The sequence below is a fragment of the Bos javanicus genome, chromosome 10, assembly GCF_032452875.1.
Source record: "Bos javanicus breed banteng chromosome 10, ARS-OSU_banteng_1.0, whole genome shotgun sequence".
In the NCBI taxonomy this organism is placed as follows: Eukaryota; Metazoa; Chordata; class Mammalia; order Artiodactyla; family Bovidae; genus Bos; species Bos javanicus.
Window position 1 is genome coordinate 49,312,653 of NC_083877.1, and position 25,446 is coordinate 49,338,098.

Below are 25,446 nucleotides of genomic sequence, written 5' to 3' on the forward strand. Positions count from 1 at the left end.
CATCTTGGCTATTGTGAATAATTAAGCCAAGTTTTTACCTTAACCAAGTTTGTCTGAGTAATGTATTTATCATACCCAAACTATATTTTATCTGCTTGCTTTTATAATATTATGGTACATGCATACATGAATGCTAAGTCGCTTCAGTCATGGCTCTTTGCAACACTGTGGACTGTAGGCCACCAGGTTCTTCTGTCCATGGCATTCTCCAGGCAAGAATACTGGAGTGGGTTGCCATGCTGTGCTCCAGTGGATGTTCCTGACCCAGGGATCAAACCCACATCTCCTATGGTGCCTGCATTCCAGGCAGATTCTTTACTGCTGAACCACTGGGAACCCCAGCACCACCTGGGAAGCTCTCTAAAAATTTAATTTCCATAAAAATGAAAGTTTTACTAGAAATTAGAAACCACTGTTTCAACAGTTCTTAAATTGTAGACTTAGAGATGATTTCTTTGATGTGGACGTGTATAAACTTTTCTATGTTCAGCAAATATTTTAGAATTAATACATATTCCTTTATAATCTGACTTCTGGTATTATTTTAAAGTACAGCTTTACTTAATAAACTTAATAAAATGTCTATTTCTCTTTTTAGAATATAAAGTTCCTTTATAATTATGACAGTTGTGTAAAAACATCTTTAAAAAGATTGGATAACTTAGCTTTTTTGATTTTTAAATACAGCAATTGTTCTTTTTAAGTTTGATCTTTTATTTTAGGACATATTGATGCATTTACATCAAAGCTTTTCCTGCTTGAAGAAATTACCTCAGAAGAATTGAAAGAAAAACTTTCAGCACTCAAGTAAGAAATTTTGTGGTAGGAATTTAAAAGCTTGTTAACATGATCATTAATTTTCCTTTATCACTAAGTATTGGTTTAAATTATTTATTTTCAAGACTTTCATCCTTTTATAAATTGAGGCTTTCCTTGACCCAGTTTGTGATCCATTTTACATTAATCATTTCCATCTCCAAATTAAATGTTCTAGTGGCACCAGTATTTCTACTTAAGACAAAGGAGGCTAAAACAATAGAGGAGTCTTCCATCTTGGTGAAGTATGGGCACACATATTTCACTTCTTTCCAGAGGTGGGAATAAATAGGCCAGTCAGACTTTGAGCTCAGGGATATATACACTCATTCAGGTATTCTAACTTCTAAAAATTTGTTCTTCTACCAACTGTTACTGTACATCAGATTGAAATTAATTTAATTTGCATCTCACAACTTTCCAGGAAGAACTGGTGGTACCTTTAATCTACATTTTATACATGAGGAAACTGGAACTTGGAGTGACTTTCCCCAGAGCACACTGCTGAGCTAGGATGACAGTTGGTAGTTAATATGTTTGATTCATCTGAAAGGATGGGAAATCGCCCTGACTTATATTAGTTCTGTAGTTCCAGCTTTGGGGCTTGTCATAGTTTTTGAAGGCTGTAGATTCAAGTTTGACTTCCTTGCTTATACTTAAACATCTGTTATAAGTATTACTTCTTTTGATGGGTAACTTTTTATTTACATATGTGAATAGAAAAGCTTTTCCGTACATTTATGCACTGCCTGCTCTACCTCTCCCAATGAAAACCATTTTTTAAATAAATAATCAAGGGAATGAATGTAGGTCTAGAAGAGATATTTAAATCAATATCTTATATTTCATTTCCTTTTATTCATTTAAAGTACCTCTCAATTTCTTTGAAATTCACCACCACCATCTCTAAAAGGCAAACTCCTCTGCAGATTAATTCTGCTAAAGACGTTTTAAACTTCAAAAATTTTAAACTTATAAACTTATTAAAACATTTATAGTTTGAGAGACTTTCCTGTCAGTCCAGTGGTTAAGACTCCATGAACCAGTGCAGGGGGGTTGATGCCTGGTGGGGGAACTAGGATCCCATATGCTGCGTGGTACAGCCATAAAAACAAAAACATTTTTTTAAAAAACACGAACTCAAAGGGAAATACATTCTTTAAAAAAAAATCATAGCTTAAAATAGTGATCTCTTTACTGATCACTGCTCTGACTGACACAAGCCAAAATACTTTATGATTTTTAAGGGAAATCAGAAAATGGCAAAAATGAAGTAAATACTAAAATTCAGTCAAGTTAGAAATACATTTAGATATTTGTTTTACATTATTTCATCTGTTGTTTTCTTTTGTTATTGAGACATTTCTTTTCCCAAGGAGTTACAGTTGTTAAGAGTAAGTTTTTTTGTTCCTTAATTTTATTTGGATTTCTTCTGTTTAATAGGATTTCAAGTTTATTTAACATCCTCCAACACATTCTAAGAAAATTAAGTAGGTAAGTACTCTGGAGGCGTTTTTCATTGGTATGTCTAATTTTCTTGGGTGAAAAAACTTTGAATACATCTTGTTAGGAATAGACAGAAAATAACCTAGAAATACAAAATTTATTCTGTTGTGTCAAAGTGGAATTGTGAAAATATAAATAGGAAGGAAATATAATAACATTTGGCTTTACTGAGCTTACAGTTAAACATTTTTTTCTGTACAGCTATTATAATGGCTTCCTATTGCCACTGTAACAAATTATCACAAACTTAATGGCTTCAGACAACTCAAATTTATTCTCTTGTAGTTCTGCAGCTCAAAGATCTGAAATTCTCTTCAATGGACTAAACTTGTGTCAGCAGGGCTGGCCCCTTCTGGAGGCTCTTAGGAATCAGTTGTTTCCTTGCCTAATTTTCAGCTTCTAGTGGCTGCTTGTATTTCTTTTCTTTTTTAATTGAAATATAGTTAGTGTACAATATTATGTTAGTTTCAGGTATACTAGATAGTGATTTGATATTTTCATACATTATGAAGTGATTGCAATAAGTCTAATAACCATATATCTCCATACAAAGTTGTTACAATTATATTCTTTATGCTGTGTGTTACATCCTTGTGACTTATTTATAATTGGAGGTTTGTACCTCCTCAGCCCCCTGTGCCTGTTTCTCCACACACATACTATCCTCAGTCAGCAACCACCCTTTTGTTTATGTGTCTGTAAGTCTATCTTACTTTTGTTTCTTTTGCTTTTCAGATTCCATATATACGTAAGGTCGTATGGTATTTGTCTTTCTCCGACTTATTTCACATGGCACAATAACTTCTAGATACAGCCATGTTGCTGCAAATGCAAGATTTCATTTTTTATGACTGAGTAGTATTCCATTGTCGGAGAAGGCAATGGCGTCCCACTCCAGCACTCTTGCCTGGAAAATCCCATGGACGGAGGAGCCTGGTGGGCTGCAGTCCATGGGGTCGCAAAGAGTCAGACACGACTGAGCGACTTCGCTTTCACTTTTCACTTTCCTGCACTGGAGAAGGAAATGGCAACCCACTCCAGTGTTCTTGCCTGGAGAATCCCAGGGACGGGGAGCCTGGTGGGCTGCCGTCTGTGGGGTCGCACAGAGTCGGACACGACTGAAGCGACTTAGCAGCAGCAGCAGTATTCCATTGTACTTTTATCACATCTTATTTATCTGTTCATCAGTAGACACTTAACTTGCTTCTGTATCTTGGCTTTTATAAATAATACTGCAGTGAACATTGGTGTTTATATATCTTTTGATATATGATGAATACCCAAGAGTAGAATTGCTGGATCATATGACAGTTCAATTTTCAATTTTTTGAGGTACCTCCCTACTCTTTCCCATAGTGGCTGCATAATTTATAATCCCACCAGTAGTGTACAAGGATTCCTTTTTCTCCACATCCTTGCCAACACTTATTTATTGTCTTATTGGTGATAGCCATTCTGACAGGAGTGAGGTGGTATATCATTGTGGTTTTGATTTGCATTTCCCTGATGATTAATGGTATTGGCCATCCAACCAGTCCATTCTGAAGGAGATCAGCCCTGGGATTTCTTTGAAAGGAATGATGCTAAAGCTGAAACTCCAGTACTTGGCCAGCTCATGCGAAGAGTTGACTCATTGGAAAAGACTCTGATGCTGGGAGGGATTGGGGGCAGGAGGAGAAGGGGACGACAGAGGATGAGATGGCTAGATGGCATCACTGACTTGATGGACGTGAGTCTGAGTGAACTCCGGGAGTTGGTGATGGACAGGGAGGCTGGCGTGCTGCGATTCATGGGGTCGCAAAGAGTCGGACACGACTGAGCGGCTGATCTGATCTGATCTGATGCCTTCTTTGGAAAAATACCTATATTTCTTAGATTGTAGTCCCTTACTCCATCTCCAAAGTACATTATTCACATTTTTGCTTTTGTTGTTACATTGTGTCCTTAATCACATTTACAAGCCATTGATGGGTAATGTTCACAAATTCTAGAGAAGAATGACTTATAAGTATGATTAATCCTTGTTTTTAATGATAGATTGTGAGGAAGAACTGATATCCTCCATAGTACCTTTGCACTGGAAGAGTGTAAAAACAACAACAAAAAAGGAACACACAGGATGTCAATCATATCCTTTTACCTCTTCATGTTGGTACACTGAATTCCTTAAAGCTTTCTAAAGAGAAAGGGTTTAATACAAATTTGACAGAACTTCTTATTGTGATAGTAGAGGATCACAATAAAGGGTATGGGTTTTTTTTGGTGTTTGATTGCCTGGGTTTATATGCAGGTCCTGCACTCAGAACTTGGGCAAATTACTTAATATCTCTAATTTTTGTTTGTCTCTAATATGGAGTTAATAATTTTATCCCTTCAAGATTTGTTGTGTAGGATTTGTTGTTGTTGTTGTTGTTGTGTAGGATTTAATGACAAAAAGGACATAAACAGTGCAACATTTAGTTCATGATAAACATTCAGTACCTATTAACTGCTTAGGTTGCTATTATTCTCAGGGCCCCTCATATTGTGATTGTTCTGTTAACTGTTTCTGCCGCTTTATTTTAAACTTTTCAGTGTCGTGTGTCACATTCACCTTTCTATCTCTGTTCACCTGTTAGTAGACAGAAAGTAGTTACAGTGCTTGTTTAATTAAATGTTGTGTATAGAAATGGTATGTATGTGTTCTTACATACTCATATGTCTGTGTACTTTTCGTTATGTGTTGTCCAGGAATTAGAGAATTAGGCAGACTATTTGTCTCCCATTAAATTATTGAAAACTTCCAAATTGACTGACATAACAATGAAAAGAAAATAATTATATATCCTAAACTTGGAATAAGACCTAAAACTAGTTGCTAAAAAGGCATGAAAATAGATTAGAAGATTCTTAAATCTTATTTGATCAACAGAGTGTTTTTAGAGATGATGTCCCATTCCCCTAATTGTTTTTTTATTTTATTAATAGGTCATGATTAAGAAAATGCTATTGAAATTGACACAGTGAATCAGTGAGTTGAGTTTTACTGTGTGAATTTAGCTTGCAGGAGGGTTCCTACTTGTTGTCTCACGCCGCAGAAGATTCTTCGCTCCTGATCTACAAAACCTCTGATGGAAAAGTTACTAGGACAGCGTACAACTTGCATAAAACACATTGCGGCCTTCCTGGTGTGCCTTCCAGCCTCTCGGTTCCCTGGGTCCCTTTAGATCCCAGTCTCTTGTTACCATATCATATCCATCACGGAAGAATACCTTGTACTTTTCCACCTAAGTCACTGGGTCCCACAGCGCAACAAAAGGTAGGATCTTTTCTGAAATAAAATGTTCCACTAGGTTGTTTATTATTAATCTGTTTCGCTATGCATTTCAACCTGGTGTCCATATTTGCCATGTTAATCACAACACCATTCTAAAAACAGTGTTTATTGGAACGATAGGTAAAGTTGTATGCTCTTGTGAATCCCCCATCATTTTAGCAAAACTTTCTGTTTTTTGTTAGGTTTATAGTCAACTAAAGAAAATTCTATTAGCCTGCCCAGTGAGGGCATGAGCAAGGCAACCACATAGTTAAATCCCTATGTTCCTATGAAAAGCAGAGTTATAATTTTTTTTCAGTTTTTATGTATACTTTTTTATTTCATTAAATATTTGAGGCAATTTGCAGAAGAATACATAGAATAAAATTATGGTGATGCAATTAAAAATTGATAAGTAGGATATGGAAAAATATAAAAACAAGTGTTAGTAATTAGTGACTGCAGTGCCTTATTAAAAGTACAATAAAATGTTAAGTAAATTGTGTTTTAATGCTAAGTATTTTTTATAACTCAATATTTTAGTTATAATTAATGTTATACTCTTTATAGCATCCTTCCTAGAAATAACAGTTGAATGATATTTCTCAGAAACTTTTGTAAAACCATTGTTAGAGATACTGTTTACCATGTAGCCCATTCTTTGTATCATGTAAGAAGTTCCAGTTCGAGTTTAGTTGAAGGAAAACTTTTCTTCTCTGTGAGTGAATCTGACTTTTCCTTCCCTGCTGCCAAAAATCTTTGAGTCAAAATTATTGAGTCCTCTATTCTTCTCAGTATTTCACTCCACAACATCTATCGCTTGTATATCATGTAGATATTTTCTGTTTTTTTTTCTTTCTGTATTAATCTGCAAATGTCCACAATTCCTTTGGAGAAATAGCTAGAATGCAGATACTGAGGATTATTTTGTAATTTACAGTGGTTTTATGGTTTACAAAGGTTGTTTATATTTTTCAATTCTCCACTCTTATTATTGAGAGAATCCTTTTAGAAATGACAACTTCTTGTACATTGTCAACTTTGGCCAAGAAAATACATAAATGTGGTTAATTAGTTGGAACAAGTGAAAGAATAGACAGAATGAGTTATCAGTATTTTAAGTCATTTTAGCTACAGTTTTTGTTGGGTATTTTTCAGTTTTCGTTTCAAACAGGAGTCTTATTTTCTCTTCCTTTCACATTTATTCTTTGTATCTTTCTTCTCTTTTGGACTCATGTTTTTCTTATTCTTTGTCTGTTTCTCGAATTCATAATTTCTTCTCTGTCTTTACCATCGCTGACCTTCTTATAGTTCCTTTCCCTCCCTTTTTAGTTTTCATTTCTTCTTTTCCACTGCCCTTCAGTTTCATTATTGTAAGCACATTGCTCTAAAGGTCTGTCATTCCTTCATTTCCTCATTTAACATTTCAAACTTTTCCAAATTTAAAAAAATCACAAAAGAGTGATTTTCCTCTTTACCCTGATCTGTCTACTTCCCTGATTGTTATTTGAAATTGTCGTACTTTAAAACTGTCAGATTAAAGCTTGCATAGAGGCAGTTAAGTGGCTAGAGGCTAAAAATATATAAAGGACAATTTGAAGGGTAATTATTTCATGTGTAAACAATAGAGTTGACTGTATTGTAAACATGTTAAACTGTCCTGTTCTTTGCTTCTTCTCCTAGATTGGTGGGACAAGAATGCCTACCCGAAGCCACAGGAATTCAGTTTCCGTGGAAACGAAAAGCCTGCCTGCTCAGCAAGTTGAAAATGAAGGAGTGGCTTCGAGTAAAAGAAAAATAACTTAAAGACTGTACCATGGAAAACAAAGAAAAACCAGTTATCACAACATTTAGTTTAGAAAAATTTGAGGGAAAATATACCTGAAAGATCTGTAGGCAACAGGAATGTTTTTGTTTTACTGTCCTTGAGAGTTCTTAGAGTGCCTTAAAAAAACACTTGGACTATGTGAAGCAGTGTTCCAACTCAAACAGGCTAATATGCCCTTAACACCTGAGGTTTGAGAAGACTATAGATATGTTTTAGCATTATCGTGGCAGGGAAATACAGAGAGAAGAAAATATTTTTATACTAGACCTTTAGCAAAAAAAAAAAAGTGGGAAAATAATTTGCTCTTTCAAGAGCAATATTTATCATTATGTATTAGATTAATCCTGGAGGAGGAAATAGCAACCCATTCCAGTATTCTTGCCTGGAGAATCCCATAGACAGGAGAACCTGGCAGGCTACAGTCCATGGGGTCTCAAAAAGTCAGACATGACTTAGCAACTACACATTAGGTTAATCATTTCAGTTGTAATGCTGGTCTATTGGGGTTTGCTCAGAAGGTTAAATCTTGCTACTGTCAGAGATAATTTTGACTTATGTAAACCCTATTTCTGACCTATCTGACAGTTTTTCTATACTGATTTAAAATGATGATTGTTGCAGGTTACAAAGTTAATACCTTTAAAAACTGGTGAAATTCCATTGCAGAAGCCAAAAAGAAAAATAAAAAGCTCTCTGCCTATGTAAATTCACAAGGAAGTTAACAGTTTTTTGTTGGGCAATCATCAATTTGTTTAAAAAAAAAAAAAAGCTTGTGGTGTAACAGGTTCGGTGACTGCCTCTGTCCCTTGGCACAAATCCTGGCTAGGTGTTGAAATACACTACTAAAAACAAACAGATGAGTGTATTTTCCAGAGAAATCTCATATTTCAACTAGAAAGACTAACATGTGGTAAAACAGAAGCTCTTTTTCCTCATCTATACTAATTAATTTAAAATTTTCAGGACCATGAAGGTGAATTTAGGAAAGGGCCAATCATTTAATGTTATTATAGACAACTATTTGTACTTATGAAGGGATGAACTCATTTAATTTATAAAATACAAGCTTTATAATCCAAGGCAAAATTTGGTTTTGGAATTTTTTTATGCATTTTATATTAATATAGGAAATTAGCCCCAGTGACCTTCTCAGCTGTTGTAAGTAGCATTTAAATATTCTTTTTACTACCAAGTTTTGTTTTGAGTTTTTTGGTTGGTTATATAATATTTTAAATTAATGACTAGTTATTAATGAAATTGTCTTATATATTTTAATATATAGTTTCCTCATCCTGCCATTCCCTTTTTAAAATATTAAGCTTTGTTTCAATAGTCATGATTTTTTTTTTTTTAACTTTGGTCACATACCCATATTTCCTGAAATACTCTACTTGTGAATCATTTGGCAGTGAACCATGGGAGAGGCAGGGATTCCCTAGTAATTTTCTCTTTTAGAAAAGCTAAGCAATGATTACTTTAGACTTGTGAATACCAGAAAGACATGACTTTCATTTTTTTAGTATTAGTTTTTACTTAATAAAATGTGTGATCTTATAAGAGATTATTTTAAAATTATCTTAGCCATCTATTAGAGTAACTCTGATAATATATGTAAAGCTAGTTTTTGTTTTCCACTTGTGCTTAATCAAGCTTCTTTTTTTAATGTATATTTGAATTTGTGTTCTTTTTATTGATTTTTAGTACTGAGAATGTATAAGCAAGAAAGTGACATTGACAGTATGAGCAAAGATGTTTTTAAAAAAACAAAAACAGTCAGTATTGGCAAGGATATAATGAGCCTGGCCTACATAATCTCTGTGGTGAAGGTATAAACATTTCATTCAGTAAATGTTTGAGTGTACCTGTGTGCCACACAACCTAAAATTGGTCCCCATGTTTACTCTCATAAAATTCTTACTCATGTATCAGAATATTTGTTTATTGTACTTATTACTGTCTTTCTTCTTAAATAGATTACAAGCTATGCCAAGGTGGGGCATATATGTTTTGTTCATTTGTGTACAACATACATAATACATAAGTCGCTCAGTAGATAGAACTTGAATATATGAATAGATGAATATCTCAGTATCAAAGATAGATTTTGGTCTTCCCATGAGCTAACCTTCTAGTGGCAGACACAATACTGATCTTTGTGGTAAGTACCCCAAGAAAGTAAAGTAAGGAAGTCATCTAACCAGGACCTGATAATTAAGGAGGAAGGTCTGGATAAACCTTGAGCTGTGCCTTTAAAAATAAGTAAGAGTTACAAGGAAAGAATGAAAGGTCTTCGACACAAAAAGAAAGCAGCATATGCAGAGGTGACAGCCAGCCAGAGTGTAGGCTGTGAGCATGGGAGAGAGAGAAAGAGCTATAGGACAGGAACAGGCGTGCTATGCTATGGCATTTGAATTCTGTCCTCTGCAGTGTGGGAACAAGTAGTGATTTTTTAATAAAAATAAATAACATGATCAGGTATAATTTTGAAAAAGTTCTTGTTGGCATTAGTGTAGAGAATGGAATGGAGCTGGGAAAGACTGTAGGGAAGTAGAAAAGTTGCAAAGTTATGTTATAATAATTGAAAAATGAATTAAAGTAATAAAAGTGGGGTCAGGCTCAAGTGATAAGAGAAAAAACTGACAACTGGGTGATATAGTTTGTAGGGGGAGTAAAATATGGCTTCCAGGTTCCTCATGGGATACTTTGTAAATACACTACTTAGAAAGGATGAAGAGTGTGACTAGAGCAAGAGGAGGGCTTGCTTAACACGTTCATTTCCTTTCATCACTTGTATCCCTTGAATTCTGGGCTGGATGTGCTATTATTACTGTATAATAAACTAGTACTATCCCACACTAGCTAGGACACAGAAGCAACAGATGCCCACTGACAGCTGAACAGACAAGCTGTGGTTCATATACACAACGGAATATTACTCAGCTATAAAAAGGAACATCTATGAGTCAATTCTAACGAAGTGGATGAACCTAGAGCCTATTATACAGAGTAAAGTAAGTCAGAAAGAGAAAAATACTTTATATTAACCCAAATCTAGAAAGATGATACTGACGAACCTAATTGCAGGGCAACAAAGGAGATGCAGATATAAAGAACAGACTTATGGACACAATGGGGGAAGGAGAGGATGAGATGAATTGAGAGGGTAACAGTGAAACATATGTTGCCATGTGTAAAATAGATAGCCAGTGGGAATTTGCTATATGACACAGGGAGATCAAATCCAGTCCTTTGTGACACCTAGACGGGTGGGATGGGGTGGGAAGTAGGGAATTTTAAGATGGAGAGGATATAATGTATCCCTATGGCTAATTCATGTTGATATATGGCAGAAACTAACACAATATTGTAAAACAATTATCCTCCAATTGAAAATAATTTTTAAAAAAAATTAGCCCAAAACTTAGCTAGTTAAAACCACAAATTATTATTATTTTTTTTAAAGAGTAGGTATGTTTTAAGACTCTCTTTAAAAATTTATTTATTTTTGGCCCTGCTGGGTCTTCATTGCTGCACATAGGCTTTCTCTAGTTGCAGAGAGCCAGGGCTACTCTGTGGCAGTGCAGGAGCTTCTCATTGCAGTGGCTTCTCTTGTTGTGGACCACAGGCTCTAGGCTCGTGGGCTTCAGTAGTTGCAGCATGTGGGCTCAGTAGTTGTGGTGCAAAGGCTTAGTTGCTCCTTGGCATGTGGAATCTTCCCAGACCAGGGATTGAGCCCGTGTCCCCTGCATTGACAGGTGGATTCCTATCCACTCTACCACCAGGCAAGTCCATAAATAATTATCTCAGACTTTCTGTGGGTCAGGAGTTCAGATGCAGCTTGCCTGGGTGCCTCAGGCTCAGGGTCTCATCAAGCTGTTGGCTGGGGCTGCAGTCATCTGAAGGCTTGCATGGGGCTGGAACATCTGCTTCCAGGAAAGCTCACCGTGGTCATGGTGGGCCTCCTCAGTCTCTCACTGGTTGTCAGCTGTAACGCATCCTCACCACATGTGCCTCTCCACAGGTCTATTTGAGTGTCCTCATGACATAGCAGATGGCTTATCTCAGAGTGAGCAGTCCAAGACAGAGCAAGAAGGAAGCCGCAGTGTATTTTATGGCTCAGTCCAAGAAGTCAAGTACAGTCAATTATGCCGTACTTTCCTTGTTAGAAATAAGTCACCAAGTCCACACTGAGGATTCACAAGGGAGGAGTATAGAAAGATTTAGTGAGCCTATTTTTAAACCTCCACAATGCCATTGAAGACTTTAGGCATATAGAAAGATTAGGTTTAGGGTAGAGAGAAAAGAAAGGACACTTTTTTTTTTTTTAATGTCTTATTACCAACATATTAAATCTTGAGATAGGGATAGATAGTGTCAAAGATAGTTGATCATTTGAGTTTTAAACTCAAGTGCAGATTTGGTGTATCTGTGGTGATTGAAATCAGAGCAAAGAAAGGCATAGCAAGAATGAATGAGGAATGGACCATGAATGCGGCCCCAGGAAAACCATAGAACTTTAGTAACAGGAGGATTTTATTAAAGTGGCCAGTATGGAAGTCAGATTTATAATTGTTAAAGAATAAGAAACTGAGGTGGAAACAATGAAAATCTTCATTGCAAAACTTGGAAATAGTTCTGTTTGGATCTACTTTTTCAACTACAAAGGAGGTTAACCTATTTCTTTTCATTTCTTTTGGATTCTCTGTTTAGATACCATGCACATTTTAAAGACATCAGAAGGAGGCACATGTTTAGGGTAGAGAGGGAACACTTTTTAATATTTTGCTCCCAAGTTGAAGTTCTTGATGTACATGCAGGTAGAGATACTAAGACAGTTTTTCATGTTTATAGATATATGCAGGTACTTTTTAATCAAGCCTTAGAATATTTTATGTCAGGATTTATTGAGCTTATCATTGAGGTGTAGAAATAAAGGCTATGCATTTCATTGATCCTTCCACTTCCACTGTCGTGTTCCCTTGGCTAGTGTGCAGACTTCTTATCAGAGTACATAAGGACAGACACATACACATCTATCTGGAGATTGAGGGTGATCTGCTGAGCAAAGCTTACTCAAAGTGTCGAGGCCCAGACATATTTCTAGGATGAGTCTCCAGGTTATCTCAACAAATAGGAAGATTCAGTTACCTTGGCATATATGTTTGCTTTCTATATATGAGCTACTGCTAGAAGTGATCAAGCAAGGACCTACGAAGGGTTGGTTTTTATTGTTGTACATGCGTGGTATAACCTTGTCAATCCTCTGAGGAGCTGGGGTTGGGAAGAGGGAATATGAGTGTGACTTAATTGATGTTTTGAAAGTGAAGACACCTAAAGACTCTGTGGTTAGTGAGTTGAATCACTCCTTCCCCTTTCTTGAAAATGCATTTCTTAGAGGGGAAAAGTTAATCTTTTCATATTCCCTATCCCAGGTTTTGCTTACTCAAAAGTATACAGCACAGGAGAGTGTGTGCATGTTAACTTCAAGAAGCACACTCCAGTATGGCAGTGCCACACCATTGCCACGGGTCTCAGATCTCTCCCAAACCCTGCATTAAGGCAACATCTGCTCCATCCCGGCTTTACCAACACACAGATTAGCCTTTCTTGTCCCTACCTGCATGTTTTTACCATGTAAAGCTATATCTTCTTGCATTTATTAACACCTGTCAAAACTTTGTCCTCTCTTTAATTGATAGTGCAGATTTGACCATCATTTGGGTATACTATACCAGTCTCTTGAAATTTAAAGATAATACTGGTTTCTGCCTTAAGGGAATTTCCTAATCTAGTTGGGGAGATAAGTATACACGATTAGCTATAACACGGAGAAGGATATTCAAGTAGCACAATAGTGACAGGAATAAGGGGATAATTAGAAGTAAGGCAAACTCATGGTAGGAATGACCTTTAAGCTATGTTTGAAAAACAAATAAAATACTAATGTGGATAAAGAGGAAGCAAAGCATTAGAGCGTGAGAGAAATTTTTATGAAAAGAACTGATTTTAGGAAGTAGCTAAGATGCTTATTTAATAAGCGTGAGGGTAAAGGATGATAAAGGTCCCTATAGTGGAGAAGGCAATGGCACCCCACTCCAGTACTCTTGCCTGGAAAATCCCATGGATGGAGCAGCCTGGTAGGCTGCAGTCCATGGGGTCGCTAAGAGTCGGACATGACTGAGCAACTTCACTTTCACTTTTCTCTTTCATGCATTGGAGAGGGAAGTGGCAACCCACTCCAGTGTTCTTGCCTGGAGAATCCTGGGGATGGTAGCCTGGTGGGCTTCTGTCTGTGGGCTTCCGTCTATGGTATCGCACAGAGTCGGACACAACCGAAGTGACTTAGCAGCAGCAGCATAGTCAAAGCTATGGTTTTTCCAGTAGTCATATATGGATGTGAGAGTTGGACCATAAAAAAGGCTGAAAGCCAAAGAATTGATGCTTTGAAATTGTGATGTTGGAGAAGATTCTTGAGGGTCCCTTGGACAGCAGAGATCAAACCAGTTAATCCTAAAGGAAATCAACCCTAAATAATATTTATTGGAAGGACTGATGCTGAAGCTCCAACACTTTAGCCACCTCACGTAGAGCCGACTCATTGGAAAAGGCCCTGATGCTGGGTAAGATTGAAGACAAAACAAGAAGAGGGCAGCAGAGGATTAGATGATGAGATAGCCTCACTGACTCAATGGATATGAATTTGGGCAAACTGGGAGATAATGAAGGACAGGGAAACCTGGTATGTTGCAGTCCATGGGGTGACAGAGTTGGACACAACTTAGCAGCTGAACAACAACAAAGGATGATAAATGGAGGATGAAGTTAAGTTAAAGCTTGGTAGTGGAAGGGATTGACTATTGTTCCCAGATAGTTTGGTTTGATTCTAAAGGCAGTGAAGAGGGAATTCCCTGGCAGTCCAGTGGTTAGAACTCTGCACCTTCACTGCTAGGGGCGGTACTAAGATCCCACAAGCTGTGCAGCATGGCCAAAATAATAAATTTATAAAGTAAAGAGATATTGAAGGCTTTTTAAGCAAAATGACATCATTTGTAAGAGTTATAATATAATGGTTTATTCAGAAAGGAAAAAGACTTCATATTATTTTATATTATGAAAATATTAGAGGGAGAATATAGATGGGGTGAAAAGACAACTAGATATGTTTTCAACCAAATGTCGGCATTATGATTCAGGTGATATCCTTCAGAACCTATAGACTGAAGATGTGGGTCTGCAACTTAGGAGAGAGAAACAGGAAAGTTAGGGGCCCACCTTTGGGCTGACATACTAAGAAACTGGGACATGTCTGGAACCAAGGTGGCCTTTTTTCTTTTCTTTCCTCCACTTCCCCCTTTTTTTGGGTCAAGTGGCTGGGAGTTTAGTTATATACCAAATTAACTGAGCAAGCAAATACACCAAGAATAATGGGAAAGAGGAAAGCAAGAATAAACCCTGTGGTATTGATTTGGAATTGGAAATGAATTCATGGTACTTAATAGAGAGATGGTGAAATAGATGTGTGTTTGTGTACATATGCATCCATACTGCCTAATTCTGCTGATAGGCTCTGGAAGCAACAGCCCTCTGGTAGTAATGAACATACCTAGCACCGGTATCCAGACCTTGGTTTCTAAGTCCCATTCATCACTAAAACTGATGCTCCTTGGAGAAATTACTAGTTCTGAGAATGGGGAAGGGAAACTATAAGATGAACCTGGAGGGCTTCCCTGGTGGTTGAGTAGTTGAGGAGCCTGCCTATCAATACAGGAGATTCTACATACTGCACCACCACTGTTGAGCCTGTGCGCTATAGCCCAAGAACTGAAACTGCAGAGCCCATGTGCCGCAACTACTGAAGTCCAGACACCCTAGAGCCCCTGCTCCATGAGAGAAGCCTGTGTACTGCAGCTAGAGAGTAGCTCCCGCTCGCCACAACTAGAGAAACCCCGTGCAGCAATGAAGACAACACAGCCAAAAATAAATTATTAAAAAAAGAAGAAGATGAACCTGGAGCATCAGCTTGTACTAGCAAGTGTAGATGTGCTCACAGAATGATGGTTCCATGTCAAGAGAATACAGGAGCTAGCTTAAAGGAGTTCCCAGGTCTGGTGACATTTGAGCAGGAATTAATGATAGTAACAGATTGAAATCCTTTGAGTAAAATAGTAGTCTACAAGTTCATACTTATATGAATGAATTAAAAATGGGGCAAAAGGGAATATTCTGTAGTAGAATATCAATATACTAGAGAGAATGATGGAATTAGCTCACGAATTTGCAACCATTACAATAAGCTAAAAACCATCAAAGAATGCTAAATGCAATGGGTGAAAACTTGATAGCAGATGAGAATATTTGAGTAATCATAAAGAATCTCACACTCAGATATTAATAATAAGCATAACATGCTTATTAGTTTACTTAATGCTTAAACCTTGCAGAAACTTTAAACCAAGTGCTTAAAGTTGATATCACCAGTAATGAGACAAATCAGCAATGTATGTTTCTAGGTGTGCACCTAAAACACATCATTTTTGTGATATGTTCTTGCCAAATAAATTATAAGGAAATACCAGGGAAACCCAAAGGCATAGTCTGTAAAGTAATTGGTCAGTAATCTTAAAAAATGTCATGATCGTGAAAGAGAAACACTGGAGGACTGTTCTACTTAAAGACTGACTGAATGGGACTCATAATCCTGGTTTGTATAGTCCAGTGAAGGACATTATTAGAACAGTTGGCAAAATTTGAATGGAGTTTGTAGATTACATGGTAGTACAGAGGATGAGATGGCTGGATGGCATCACTGACTCGATGGACGTGAGTCTGAGTGAACTCCAGGAGTTGGTGATGGACAGGGAGGCCTGGCGTGCTGCGATTCATGGAGTCGCAAAGAGTTGGACACGACTGAGCAACTGAACTGAACTGAACTAAACTGAATGCATCTTTGTTCATTTCCTTCGATGTGGTTATGTCAGAGCATGCCCTGTACTTAGGAAATAGACACTGAAGTATAATATGGTAATGAGACATCATGTCTACAACTTAGCCTCAAATTGGAGGGACTTGGGCAGAGAAAGGTTAACAGGGAGTCTTGGTGAAAGGTGTACAGGAGCTGTATGTACTATTTCTACAGCTTCTTTATAAATTTGAGATTATTTTAGAGATAGTTTATTAAAAATGTATTGTTCCAGTGTCAGATATTATAGGAAAGTCAAAAAGGATGACGACTGAGGGGAAAAGGCTAATTAGATTTAATAATCAATCAGGCAATAGAAGTGCCTAAATGAAACGGCAAGGGTAAGAGAATTAGGGGCTCATGTTTTTAGAGTCCCAGACATGAAAATTCCTTACAATTGAACACCCTAAAAACAAAATTTTTCTGCTTTAAATTCCTACTCTGCCTATTATAATACCACAATTTTGAATTTCAACTGTTTACCTCCATTATTCTCTTTCAAGTATTTTGTAAACAGATGCTCCTTGGAGGCAACAATTACGTTTCTATACATGTATGTCTAACCCAAGACCAAACTCAGGACTAGCCAGCCTCCAGATACACCATCAACACCTATTAAATTGTGCTGATAAGACCCTCCCCATATTCCAGCATGTAGCTAAATTGTCTGTAACTCAGTCTTAGATCCCTTACTCACAAGGGCAAGTCTATGGGCAGCTATGAACCCTGCACAAGAAAAGAAGTTTAAAAACTTGTATTTAGGGAATTCCCTGTCAGACCAGTGGTTAGAACTCTACACTTTCACTGCTGAGAGCCAGAGTTCGATATCTGGTTGTGGAACTAAGATCCCATGAAGCCCACCCCTATCCACCCCCCCAAAAAAAAGAAAAAAAAATTTTAATAAAAATTCATGTTTAATAAAGGCCATACCAGTCACCTACCTCTCAAAAAACACTGAAGTTCTGTGTTTTGGATACAGTTTTATAATACTAACTCATTTAATGTTACTATATCTCATTTAAGAGCGACAAGGTAAGTTCAAATTCAGGTTAGATTTAATAGTTGGAAGATACAGTGTTTAAAACCTCTTAAAAACATTCTTTCTAGCACCCAAAACTTGTTTGGCCATGAATATGTAACCTGTGATTCTTTCTGTGACAGAAAAAAAAAAAATAAAGCTTATCAAAGAGATACCCATGTCCACCCATGTACAAGTCACTGGCATGCTGAAAAGAAACCTACTCTTTCACACAACTCTGGAAGCCACTCCAGCTCCAGGGATGTTCTCCAATGTCAAGTAAACTCAATTCCTCCCCACTCTGCAAACTGGCTTTTCAACAAACTTCTACCGAACTTAGACTGCAGACACTAAACTGTAAGGTTTTTTTTAAATTTTAACCTGTTAGATGAGACTCCGAATAAATAGCATGTTGTGTCCAGGAACAGTCTTAACTGACTGCATAATCTTCCATGAGACAATATTTAAATTTACTCCTGAAGTTTTCAACTGAAAGTGAGAAATGAGTCCAAAATAAAGTGATTACAATCTTTGTTTAATTGAATGAGAAAGTAAACAATTTCTATACAAATAAGAAATGGAATGTATTTTATGGAGTTTGTTTTTTATTTTTAACTAGTCTTGGGTTCCAACAATATGCAAAGTGTTTTACTAATGTGAAAAATAAATAATTGAATGTATTTCCCAAGTATATCTGCTCTCTGCCCCACCAAAAGTGATGCAAATTATAATTTCCCGAGTGCCACAGTGGGCAGCGGGAAGTAATCTCTGTCCAATTCCAACATGCAACCTCATAGACTTGCACAATGAGTTCTTTTGAGTTCAGGAAGAGGATAAGGGAGACTGAAATCACAGTGCATCAGGCTTGAATGTCTCTATATGTATGCATGTTGGGAAGCTAATAAAGTGGTAGGTCAGTTCGTAATTCAGTTTGGCTTTTTTTTAATGCTACACTCTAGTGCCTGAAAACTTTTACTCCTAAGGAGCAAGGACTGTGTAACTTACTAAGTGCCTAAGGCCAAAATGTCATTTTGCATATCAGGGAGTGCTGAGTTTGCTGTCAGCCAAGCCTTCCACCTCTCAGGAGCCCCTGCTAAAGTTAATTCACATCCAGCAGTTGGGGAATTGTCAGCTGTAACTTGGAGAGGTTTGAGAGGCTGCATCTTAGAAGTAACCAGTACAGAGTTTGTTGGAAGAAGCAAGCGATGAGTGGGAAGCAGAGAGCACTGAATGAGTCTCAGTTGTACCATTTGCTAAGGCAGTATCTCTCCCCTTTTGAGCCTGTGTCTTTTCATCTGTGAAATCCAGAATTTGATGCCTTCCCATCATTTTCTACAGGCTCTAGTGGCCTTCCAATAAATAATACATATATATATATATGTATATAAAAGTTATTTTTAAACTGTAAGTCACTGTATAAATGTGAAGTATTGTCAGATCACATCAATGAGAGGTATCGTTTGAGCTGAAGTTTGAAAGGAGTTTGTCAGATGGGAAGGGAAATTTCAGGCTGAGGGACAGTAAAATCCATGCTGCAGAGGTAGAAACATGCACCGCTTGTTGGAATGGCAGGCCTTCCAGGGTGCCTAAGACCTGGCCATGGGTATTTATGGGGAAGGAACCGAAAGATACCTAAGAAAATGTGGTGGGGAGCAGTTGTCAATAAAAAGCCCCACGTGCCTTCTTAGAGACAGAAGCCTTTGTCTTGAGATGGGGAATAATCAAAAGCTTTTTAATGAGGCTGGCAGTAGAGGTGGGCCACATGATTAAACTTCTATAATGGAAACTGTGGCTGAAATATGTCAGTTAGATTGGGAGGCGGAATGGAAACTAGGGCAATCTGAGGGCAGAGAAATCAAGGGAGGCTATTTTTTCAGCCTAAACTTGAGGCTATAGTGATCAGTCTTACTGGCAATCTGTTCACCTTTGTTTCTGCGGTACCAGATACGCCTGCCCCCACATATGTAACGATGTGGCCAAGCCAATGATATGGACGATGCAGATCTTAAGTCTACTGGAGTTGGACATATCAGAACTGGTGGTAATCAGTACTACAGATCCTCATGCAGGGTAAGTCAGATGGCTCGCCTTCCTCTAGAGCTCAAAGCTATACTAAATGGGATAAAGGTTCCTTTGCAAAAGTTGTTCTTTTGGGGAATTAAATTCCAGTTGTATCATTTGGAAGTGGATTCTAAATCTGGGGGGCGGAAAAGTTGGTATCCTCCCAAGAAGGTCACTTAAAAAAGAATGGTTAACTCTTTAAATGTTACTTTTATCTTGCTGGACTCTCCTTACCTTTTAATGCTTGGACTCTGGCATCTAGAAAATAAAAAAAGAGAAAGTGAGCCCAGCACCTGAGCCCAAGCTGAAACCCAAGGTGCCCTCCCTCAGAGACTTGAGCATTTGGGTAAATAATGGCATGACCTCCTCCCCAGAACGCTTTGATGTTTGTGTGGTATTTATGTTAATGTTTAAATATTTAAAATGGCTACTACAGCCTTGAAAGAGAAAATTGAACTTAGCCAGTTAAAAACCCATGTGGGTCTCAGGCTATGCCTCCATCTCCTCTCCATTCCTTTTCAGTTTGGTATCGAGTGTGTGCAGACTTCTTTTTTTTTTTTTTTTTAAACAATACAAGGTGGATGACTTTTTTTTTTAATGTTCCTAACTTATAAACAGACCGCTTTGTTTAAAGACTAACAGAAGCAATGTTAACAATTCTGAGAAGCGATCTCTGTTTATGAAGGATGAATAATTGCAGCTCCAGGCGAGTAGTCATCCTTTGTAAGGCCTGACTGGTGGAGGTCTCTGGGCTGATCTCTATCCAGTAACTCTGTGCCTTATCCCTTTCCTCTTCAGCTGTCTGGGTTTCCGTCTTAAGTTTGCTGCAGCTCTCCGGAATGCCCACATGAATACCACAGGCTCTGGAAGGGAAAAGAAATTAACGGTATTAACTGAATTCATTTTGATGGAGACTTACAGGTAGCTGATGTCATTCATTGGAAACAGCAGCAAACCTGACCATTCCCTTGCCCGTGGGAGTATTGGGTTTTTGAGAATTTTTGTTGGTATATAAATACCTCAATCCTCATTTATGTCATTATTGAAGATTCCATTTCAGTCCACTATATTTTTGGACATTTTCACTAAAAAAAAAAAAAAGGAAGAAACCACTTTTAAATAGCATTACATAACTGTGAATATTTAGTATCTCAAAAACTCTGAAAACCTCATTGGACTGACTTCAGACCTCATATCACAACAATCAATTTCCTTAAAACTAGAAAAAAAAAAAGATACTACTCATCCATTGAACAATGTGATCCAACGAGGACCTGATCACCCCTTCATGCATTTTTAACCCCTGTTGGCAGTATCTTCTGCTCCCTTTACTCTCTGAGTCATGAGCCTTGTCTCAAAGTTGTTCCTGAAAACTCTCAAGTGACCAGGATTTGCCTTGGGCTCTGAGGGAAATACTTAAGTGAAAAATTTTCAAAAATATTTCCACAGTTTTCACAATAGTGTCATTAAATAAGTAGACACACCTTCTCCAGTGACTAATCCTCTGTACCTTTTTTTGTAATGGAATGATTTTTTTTAAGAATTAACAGCTATGTCTCTCTACTTTGATCCTTCACATGGATATGGAATACTTTGGTATGTGTTACATTTCCTCTTTTATGCTTTCACAATGACTTCAAGTATTAATAGCTATGAGTAACCTTGAATGCATTGGTCAAGAGGGACTATCTCATTCCTTTCTCTAAGGTTAACTGCTCCTGGGCTTCCCTAGCACTTTGATTTCATTTCTGATACATTTGTGAAATTACAATTATTCATTTACCTCCACCAGATCTTGAAATTGGAGTTACTGTGTTTTTTCCTGTCATGCATCTGCTATATACAATCTTGCCCTAGTTAGTACCTGGCATATAGTGGATACTTCATGTTGGTTAAATGGAATGAATTTGCCTTGATTTCTATAGTCAGATAGATTCTGGAGCTTTTTCGGGGAGGTGAGTGATCAAAATCAAGTAGGCTTCTCTCTATACTACATTAACCATTTTACCAGTTTTCATAGAAAAATATACACATCAATAAACAAAACATTCATGTAGTTGTTAATTAAAGAAGAAAAATGGGGGCACTGGATATAGGATGACCTCCTGGGAAAGATGAATGAGTTAGGAGTACTATGAGTCCTATTTTTTTTTCATTCTTTGACTATCTTAACAGTTTTTCTCAGATTCCTTCCTTTTGAGCTACAGCATAACCTGAGCATTAGCGTTGTTTATTTTAACCCCACCCTGGTTGCTATAGTTGATGAGTCACAGAAACCAGAGAAGGGAAAGACCAGTGAAATCATCTGGTTCATCTCCAAATTAGGGAGTGGAGCATTGGGATTTGGGGAAGACTAACTTCTCATTTGAAAAAAGAAAAGGAAAAAAAGTGCAACCAGAGCTGTTTAGAACAGCCCACCCATCTGTTTGCCTTTTGCTTCTAACACAGTCCTGAGATCCACCCTGTTAGAAAGCAATCAGGAATTCTTATCAAGGGCCCATGGACAACCAGTTGCCAAAGTGTTAAGGAGTCAAACTAAAATCCTGCTGCTTGAGTAATAAAGTCAGATGATGAATCTTTCACTGATTGTTTTAATGGAGTCTTAAAGAATTTTAAACTCTGTTTTTAACTAGGTCTTACAAATTTAAGAGCTAGCGAGAGCCTCACTGAAGATCTGGGCTAAAATGCCTAGTCCCCGGGTGCAGAGACTCAGGTGGAGCTGGTGAGCGGTGGCAGGTATGTCAAGGTCAGGAGTGCTGACTCTCAGCCCTTTCCCCCGTGTCACAGTATCCTCCCTCACAGTGCTCTCCTCCACCGTCATCTTCTTCCTCTCCTCTCCTTTTTGTCTTCTTTTTTTGCATTGTTGGTTGAAGCAGTGGGAGAGATGATTCAGCGTCTATGTCTGCTCTTCACATCAACCAAGCCTGGCCACCAGGTATCACTGTCCGTTGGCCACAGAGGCAAGTGTGGCAAGACGCCACGTCAGCTCACCTGGAGCTCGTCTGCCAGGCTCCTTCTCTCCTTCTGTTTGCTTCTGTGTTTTTCCAGCTACATAACCTTGATTTCATCTTTGCTTTTTGTCCTTTAAAATTTTTAAAAGATCATAATGTCCTTAGCTCTTCCCTTGATGCCTAGCTTAGTTCTCTCCTAGCTTCCAACATCCTTCTATAGCATCCCTGCACCAGCTTTGGCCTCTTAGGTTGCAAAACCAGCTTCATACTGCTTGCTCTTTGCCAATGTCCCCTTACAAAATGGGGAGGACTCTGAACCTAATCAATGCTGATAGCATCTGAATATGCCCAGCATAATGTCCCGTATCTAGTTACCTAAGTATGTTATCACAGGTTCAGGTTATTAAAAATCTAAAGTCCTTTGCAACATGAGAGAGATTCAACAGTTGCCTGTTAGTTCATTTTATTTTGATAATATCCCAACAGCTTTATTTCACTTTAAATTGATGTTTCTCAGTCACAGCTATACATTTGAATAACTTAGGGATGAAAAACATGCTGGGGTCTCATGACTCAAAGATCTGAATTAAAACAACTTTATATGAATATATTCAGTTGCACAAGGAGTACACTTCCTAATCTGGACATAACTTGGAATGCAGAGAAAGAAGGTGGCCAATTGTATTCAATAAAAAATGATCTATTGATCTCCTTGTAAAGAGATGTAATTTTGTTGTTCAAAATATATCCATTTAGAAATCCTGTTGGGTCTGTTTTAATGAATAGATAAGACCTGTTTCTGTTTAGTAACATCCATGTGCTTATATACTTTAATGTGCCTAAATCAGTCATATTTGCATATTAAAGATTGAGTTTTAGAGTTAAAAGATAATTTGAAGATTTTCTAGTCAAAGTGCCTCATTTTGTTTTCCAGGTAAGAAACAGAATCATAGATCCTGGATGATTTGTTCAAGTAAACTCAATTAGGATCAGAACTAGGACCAGAACCTCTTCCTCCTGAGGTTGATGATGATTAGCACAGGACTCAGCAATAGAGAAGAGTCCGGCAAAGTCAGACCTTGAAAGATGACGAGCCTATCATGTGCCCACACTGGGTCAGGTGCTGGAGTTGCAAAGATGAATAGGGAGCTCCCAGTCGGATGGTACAGCTTGATACATAAGCAGTTATGGTGCCCTGAAATAAAATACTACAAGTAAGACAAAGGTTATCTGAATAAAGAAGTCTAATCTACCCTTCCACAAACCTTATGCCACAATATATCTTATTTATTATATCAGTTTGTATAGCAAACCTTTTTATTTCTGTATAGTATATGAACTGTGTAAGCGTTGGCCCTGCATAGGTTGTATTATCATAAATTATGATCAGAAGAATCAAAATCAAATGAAATTTTACTAGATAGTTTTCTCACAGATTGAGTTTTTCACAGAGGGTGCTGTGATATAACTTTTACTCTATTATTTTTTAATTGTATTTTCTTAAATATATTTGAAAAATACCATCAAGAAGATGGAAGTTTTCCCCAAAGCCTGGCACAGACTGTCATAATCTTAATATGTCATAATCATAATCTTCCTTTAAAGAAGGAAGCCCTCTTTTCACTAGCTATATTTATTTTTTCTATGTAAACCATGTTTACAATTAAAGAAGTAACATATATTCATTGTTAACAAAAATCAAGTAATATAAAGAAGTGTATAAAATAAAAGGTGAGCATTCTCCTTTACACATATACACCAATCTTCTTCTTTCCCAAGAGCTAGCCAGTATCAGCTTGGTGTATATCCTTCCAATATATGTATACACTTACACACATATGTAAATATAAATATACATATATAACAATATAAATACTTAAAATTAGTATTATTAGTCTAATTGACTTTTTAACTCACAAATCATAAGGTCTTTAAAGTTTAAAAATAGTCAAAACACTCAAAAAAGTATCTAGTAGATATTTAATAAAGATGAAAATGTTCAAGGTGTAGCTATCTCTATGTGTTTTTATACTCACTAAACATTTTATTTTATGATGAATACTGTTTTGAGCAAACTCTTATGACTAAAAGATACATTTTTTATTATAGAATTAAGATCATTCCAGACACTTGGCACCAAATACTTGTATATATGTTGTGCAACATCTGTGGAAAATACTGCTTGAAGGAATGATAGAGGCTGGGAGAATTTGAAATATTTATCCTCTTACTTGCCAAACCGTAAAAATGCAGCAAAATGTGCTGAGGTAAGAACTAAGATGCCACTATGATGGCTCAGGAAGCATCCCAATATCTCAGCAATTTAATGTAAGAATCATCACAATAGGGTGGATATTTGTAGCCAAATCTGTTTTTATAATGTTTTATATATTAGTATTGTAACTTAGCATGCCAACAAGACACAGGCTACACTGACATTCTGCTTTCTCTTGTTTTACTCTATATTTTTTAAATTTTTTAGAAAATTTTATTTATTTGGCTGCACCGGATCTTAGTTGACGCATGCAGGATCTTTGATCTTTGCTGCTGCAAGCAGGATCTAGTTCCCTGACTAGGGATTGAACCCAGGCCCCCAGCAGTGGGAGCAGGGAGCTTTAGCCACTGAGTAGGCTAGCTTTAGCCTAGAGTAGGGCCACCAGGGAAGTCCCTACTCTGTATTTTTGAAAACTGTCCGTATTGATCTATTCCAGCTTCAGTTGATAATACAGATATTTTATCATTTTAATTTAGCCTCACTGATAAGCATTTAGGGTATATTAGTCTTTTAATGCTACAATAAAAATCCTTACACACATATGTTGTGATCATATAAGACACACCCTTTTTGGGATAGCTTTCTTGCAGCAAGATCACTCAGTCAAAGTGTATGAACATTTAAAAAAATATTTAATTTATTTATTTGGCTGCGTCGGGTCTTAGTTGTGGCATGCGGGATCTTCATTGCTTCATGCGGGATCTTTCGTTGCTGCGCGCAGACTCTTAAGTTGTGGT

General features: G+C 37.3%; 1 protein-coding gene and 1 long non-coding RNA gene across 4 annotated transcripts in view; both read left to right on the plus strand.

Moving 5' to 3' along the window:
- The window catches only part of ICE2 (interactor of little elongation complex ELL subunit 2), a 68,977-nt gene extending 59,601 nt beyond the window's left edge, over nt 1-9,376 (plus strand). For all 3 annotated transcript variants that reach the window (XM_061431120.1, XM_061431121.1, XM_061431122.1), the window contains 4 exons: nt 723-807; nt 2,260-2,310; nt 5,362-5,620; nt 7,301-9,376. In XM_061431120.1, coding sequence (XP_061287104.1) covers nt 723-807; nt 2,260-2,310; nt 5,362-5,620; nt 7,301-7,423 — 518 coding nt within the window. In that variant the 3' untranslated portion in view covers nt 7,424-9,376. The remainder of the gene's footprint in view (nt 1-722; nt 808-2,259; nt 2,311-5,361; nt 5,621-7,300) is intronic.
- A 3,921-nt stretch (nt 9,377-13,297) lies between these two features.
- Nucleotides 13,298-24,437, plus strand: LOC133256214 (uncharacterized). Its single transcript, XR_009739133.1, has 3 exons — nt 13,298-19,492; nt 22,117-22,219; nt 23,369-24,437. It is a non-coding gene; the product is annotated as an uncharacterized LOC133256214 (long non-coding RNA).
- Nucleotides 24,438-25,446: the final 1,009 nt, after the last annotated feature.